Source organism: Myotis daubentonii, chromosome 2 (genome assembly GCF_963259705.1).
Source record: "Myotis daubentonii chromosome 2, mMyoDau2.1, whole genome shotgun sequence".
Lineage (NCBI taxonomy): Eukaryota > Metazoa > Chordata > Mammalia > Chiroptera > Vespertilionidae > Myotis > Myotis daubentonii.
In genome coordinates this window covers 74,859,074-74,865,073 of record NC_081841.1, presented here as the reverse complement: position 1 = coordinate 74,865,073, position 6,000 = coordinate 74,859,074, and the positions used below count along the sequence as shown (strand labels likewise).

At 36.1% G+C, this 6,000-nt stretch overlaps 1 protein-coding gene across 5 annotated transcripts in view; it reads left to right on the top strand.

Moving 5' to 3' along the window:
* Positions 1–6,000, top strand: part of NAP1L1 (nucleosome assembly protein 1 like 1) — a 34,053-nt gene that overhangs the window by 8,474 nt on the left and 19,579 nt on the right. For 3 of the 5 annotated variants that reach the window (XM_059683667.1, XM_059683666.1, XM_059683668.1), the window contains exons 2-3: positions 1,508–1,545; positions 5,879–5,964. In XM_059683667.1, the coding sequence (XP_059539650.1) occupies positions 1,529–1,545; positions 5,879–5,964 (103 nt within the window). In that variant the 5' untranslated portion in view covers positions 1,508–1,528. The remainder of the gene's footprint in view (positions 1–1,507; positions 1,546–5,878; positions 5,965–6,000) is intronic. The other 2 variants (XM_059683669.1, XM_059683670.1) reach the window with 2 other exon arrangements.

The following is a 6,000-nucleotide window of genomic DNA, read 5'->3' as shown; positions in this document are numbered from 1 at the left end:
CAGAACTAAAAGAATCTGTTTTTTAACTGTCGTTCCAGCAAATTATTTAAATCTTTTACATGAATTTGCTTCTTAATAAGATAAATCCAATGAGGAAATGATTTTTTATCTAATTTTATAGATGATTAAATAAGGCCAGAAGTTTTTTTCCTAAGTGAGATTGCTACAAAGTTGATGTCAACCCACGTGACCTGACTTCAAAATTAAGCCTACTTTAAAAAACAGAAATAGTGTTTCTAATAGTGGTCACACACTATTACCTAGCCGGTTTGACTCATTGGGTAGAGCATCAGCATGCAGACCAAAGGGTCCCAAGTTCAATTTTGATCAAGGGCAGGTACCTTGGTTGTAGGCTCCTCCCCAGCCCTGGTTGGGGTGTGTGTAGGAGGCAACCAATTGATGTGTTTCTCTCACATCGATGTTTCTCTGTTTTCCTCTCCCTCTCTCCCTAAAAATCAATGGAAAAATATATACAGGTGAGGATTAACAAAAAAACAAAACAAAAAAACCCCCAAAAAGTGTGTACAGCCAAGAAATTTATTCAGAATGGACAGATTGGAGAAGGCATCTCTGAAGACATCCTGTTCTGCTTTAATCCTTTTTAATAAAGAATCAAAAGAATTTTGTAGGACTGTGTAATACCACAAATTGGACACTGAGGGTTAGCAGTGTAGATGTAATATTAGATCTTGGCTGTTTTTGGTTAATCCTCACCCGAAGATATTTTACATTGATTTTTAGAGAGAGTGGAAGAGAGTGGGAAAGACAGAGAAACACATATCGATTGGTTGCCTCCTGCAGGAGCCCCGACAAGGGCCCAAGCCGGGGAGGAGCCTGCAACCAAGGTACATGCCCTTGACTGGAATCAAACCCGGGTCAGTAGGCTGATGCTCTATCCATTGAGCCAAACAGGCTAGGGCTTAAGTTAATACTAATGCTAAATGAGAAAGAACTTAGGCTGTGTTTTGATCAGTTCTAACAGTATTCAGGCTAACCAAGAGCAATGTTGACAGTGTTCCAGCAAGCATATCTTGGTTAGGCTAACGGGTATGGTTGTTATCAGTGATATGACATGAAGTACATTTGAAGAGACAGGAAGGTTTAGCTGACATCGATTGGGACCCGGACCTTTATTTTTTTTTTTATTTTTGTAAAATATATTTTATTGATTTTTTTTTACAGAGAGGAAGGGAGAAGGATAGAGAGTTAGAAACATTGATGAGAGAGAAACATCGATCAGCTGCCTCCTGCGCACCCCCTACTGGGGATGTGCCCGCAACCAAGGTACATGCCCTTGACCGGAATCGAACCTGGGACTCTTCAGTCCACAGGCCGACGCTCTAGACACTGAGCCAAACCAGCTAGGGCTTAACTGATGCTTTTTTAATGGGAGTATACATTTCTTTTGGAATAGTTTTCAATGTGGTATTGATGTAAAGGGTTTTGGTTTTAAATAAGTTGTATGCTTTATTTTTTTTTTTTTTAACATTGTTGTTTCTCTCCATAGATATTTGGAGTTCTTAACAACATGGCAGACATTGACAAGTAAGTGGCAGATAGTTTGTTTCTTTTTCAGATATTTGTACTGTGATGTATAGTTAACAGCAGTACTAGTTATGTAGTAGGAAATATATGGTAATGACTGTTTAGTGCCTACTCTTTATAAAAGTTGCATACCATGTATCCAAGACAAAATGTTGTATATATAATCATTGTCATAAATACAGCAAACCATTTGTCAGTGTTTATTCTTAGGAAAGTGCTGAGCACAATAATGAATCATAAATACTTGCAGAATCCACTTTATCCTATATGTATTTCGCAAAGATTTTTATGCCGAACATTGTAATGTATCATACATGCAAGATAGAAAGTGTTATAAAATGTCTATGTAGAGTTTAAAGAATAATAGGGCACTGTGTGCAAGCTTTTAAAAATAGAACATTACTACTGTTAGAATGTGTGTCCCTTCTCAATTCTATCTTGGCTTTTGTCTAATTTGTTTCTTTGTTGTTTTTCTTTAGAAATTTACCACCTATAAATTCTTAATGTTTAATTCTGAAAATCTGAATAGTGGTCACACACTTAGATATATAAAGAAAAAGGCAATATTACCACTATTAGTTGAAGGCTTCAAGATAGGAAAATAAAAGGCTATCTGGGTCATAGTCTGGCTTTAACTTTATTGAGGTTTTTTTTAACTTTTCAAAGGCTTATTTTGGAGAAGTCATTGGACAAGGTCATGCATCCTACAAACAGGGTTAATAATATAGTGTGGATGGGTATCTTGCAGAAATATGGTCAGGAAAAATGGGATGTGCTGCAGTATATGCTGCTTGTAATTTTACAGTAGCCTGCCAACTTAGAGAACAGGTTAAAACAATACTTGGGGTAGGGGTGGCATGATATTATCTACAGCTATTACAGGCAACAGCATGGAGATGGAAAGGCAGGAAAATTTTATCACAAGGGTAACACATTGAAGTACTATACATGTAAGAATCTGACTAATTTTCCCAGGCATGCTATCTTCAGCATAAAAAGAAGATGGGCAACAGGCATTTTAGTGATCATGGCTTTCAAAGTATTATTGCCTCAATCACATTCCTCCAATCTGGATTTCTTAGATCAGCTAAGAAATTGTGCATCTATTTCTATCTTACTGAGGTTTCTTTTTGTTTCTCCTCTCTTGGGTTTGCTGTTTGTGATATCCCCTGTTTTCTTTGTTGGTTCTTTAGTATCTTGGAAGAGTACAAGGGAAGTAAATTATTTTAGATGGCATGAATGAAAATGACATTTCTGCTCTTATGCATGATAGTTTGTGTGTAGAATTCTAACTTAGAAATCGTTTTTCTTAAGAATTTTGAAGGCATTGCTGCTCCATTGTCACCTGGCTTTTAGTCTTGCTGTTTTGAAATTCAAAGTCATAATGCTTGGTCATTTATATGTGGCACTTAAAAAAAAAACACGCTACACAATGTATCTTTATTCTCGAAGCTACTCTGGTTTCAGAATTCTGAAATTTTATATTATTGGAACTTTTTTTTATCTCTTGTGTTGTGCATTCACTGGTGGACCTTCAGTACCGGGGAATATTCTTATTTTTATTCTGTTTTCTCTTTCTGGATCTCCTATTATGTTGTATGTTGGACTGATTCTTCTAATAACCTTTTGTGCTATTTTCCATCTTTGTCTCATTGCTCTTTCTAAGGAAAGCTAAAGAAACTTTATCTTTCAACTCTTGTATTGAGTTTCTAAATTTCTGTTTTAGTTTTCATGAGCTCCTTTGTTCTCTGTTCCTGTTTTTATAGCATCTTGTTCTTGTTTTATGGATTGTAATATATTTTTTCTGGATGCTTCCTTCCCTGTGTAGTCATATTTGCTCTTACATTTTTCTTTCCTCTGTTTTGGTCTCAATGTAAGAGGCTTTCCTCAAAAAAGAAGGTAATCATTAAGGTTGAGGTGGGGTGGGACAGGCAGTTGAACTCTTTTTAAGAAGTTGACTAGAACATTTGAGTGTTGGGGAAGGGGAAGCTTATCCATTGGGGATGTTAACGGAAGGTCTTCAGTGTGGGCATTTGTTATGAGAATCCCCAGTGACAGAATGATATTTTTTTTTTTCCTGGGCTGGTCAGATACACCTCAGTGAAGGATGGGTGTTCTGGGAGTCAAATTGGGAGATGACTGCTAGGAAGGGGTCTCTACATTCACTATTCTAGTGTGCATATGTCATATGTTTGATACTCGTAACTGTCTGTGATCCTTTCATCCAGCTTCTCAGTTTAACCCTTTCCAGAGAAGAAACTGTCATCTGTTGTAGTGAGGGAGAGGATCTGAGAATTTAACTGCTTATCAGGTTTTGCTCTGTTCTTCCTGTTTTATCCAGATTAAGTGTTCTTTTTCAGATTCTGTGTTTGAGCTGGTTCTCAGCTTTCCCTCTGCTTAGATTTCGGTCCTCAGTGAAGTTGCTGCTCCTGAGTCTCTTTGTCTGTCCTTCAGAGTGTGTCTGTTTAAAAACCCTTTATCATAATTTTAGTGGGGATCCTGGAAGGATTGAGATCAGATGAGTATGTGCAATTTGCCATCTTAACTGTCTTTTTTTAATACATACTTTTATTGATTTCAGAGAGGATGGGAGAAGGAGAGAGAGAAACAATCAGTGATGAGCAAGAATCATTGACTGGCTGCCTCCTGCACACCCACTACTGGGAATTGAACCCACAACCCGGGCATGTGCCCTGAGCTGTAATTGAACTGTGACCTAGTTCATAGGTCGATGCTCAACTACTGAACCACACCCTTCAGGCACTTTCATTTTTTAAATTTTGAGGAAAAAAGAAAAGTTAATTACCTCTTTTATTATTTAATTTTGGATGCCTGCAAGCCTTTGGAGAAGGAAGGGAAGAGGGGAGTTATTTAAAGCAAAAGTTAGCAAACTCTCTGTAAAGGACCCGATGTTAAATATTTTAGGCATTTTGGGCCATGTGATCTTTTGTAACTACTCAGCTCTGCTGTTACGGTGTGAAAGCAGCCAAAGACAATACATAAATGAGTTAACTGGCTGTATTCCAATAAAACTTTACTTACAAAAATAGGAGTGGGCTGGATTTGGCCATGTCACATAGTTTGTGGACCCCTGTTTTACCTTTAAGATTTAAATGTTTAATGAATGGTTGAATGAAATGACACTGAAGGAAGAGCAAGTTTATACGTCAGAGATATTCCAGAAATGATTATTTTTGTTTTTGATGAGAAGGCTGGTTTTTTTTTGTCCCTTACTTAAAGGGAATATAAATTTTGCTAGCAGAATACAATTGACTTTTTCTGTACTTGTCCCCATATGAAAATTAGACAGTATTTGTCCATATATGAAAAATTTTCAAATGCTTTTCTAAACATGTAAAGCAACTAAATCACTAAACCAAATAAATACTAAAATGTAAAATCTCTATATATTGACTTAGGTATTCTTATTTCCCTTTTTAATGCTAATTATAATCTCATCTTCAGAAACTAGACTTTTAAGATGAAATGGGAAGAATGTTATTTTACTATTTTTTACCTTCCAATGCTGCCATCCTCCTGGCTTTGCTCTAAGCATAAAGTAGTCTCAGGCTTTTTAAATTTTTACTGTTTTTCCCCATCTTCACTGTGAAGTAAAGAAAAAGGATGAAAGTCCACAAAGATAATGAGTATAGACTGCTATGGTTATTCCACAGCCATCAGGGATCCAGAATTCTTCTATTTTTCAAAACTCCTTCATCCTTAGCTGCTGACTTCCATTCTCTAGGTTGCCTCACGGTCCAGTGTGGCTGCCCAGACTCTAGCCATCACATCCATATTCTAGGGAGGAAGAAATGTAAAAAAAAGGGGGGGGGGGGGCTGTTAGCTGTTTACCATCCTATAAAGGAAGGTTTCTTAAAGTTCTATATTACTTCATTTTCTCTCACTGCTAAAAATCTAGTTATGTAGCCACAAGCTAGCTAAAAGGTAGGCTGGGAAATGTAGATTTTTCTAGCTTTGTGAATTGTCATCTCATAAAATTAGGGTGCTGTTACTAAGAAAAATCAATAAATACTGGGTAGGAAATGTACTTCCTGACATCATATTCTCTGAACCAAAACCTGTTAAATCATATTTTTAAAGATTGAAGTATAAACTTTATATTTGACTACATGCTTTTAAATGAAATTTAAAAATATTTGTAGTTGTTTACATATGAAGTTAGAAAGAAAACAGAATTCCCTTTTAGATTTTCTATTTCATTTTTTTGAAAGAGGCATATTAACCTAGGAAATGAATTGAAGTTTTTCTACATATTTTATATTTTTGGTAATTTGGTACATTTGAACCTTGGTGTGATACTATGATATTGTAGCAAAGAACAGTCTGAACTTGATCAAGATTTGGATGATGTTGAAGAAATAGAAGAAGAAGAAACTGGTGAAGAAACAAAAATTAAAGGTATTATTTTACATTTTTTCAGGCTCTAGTGATTAC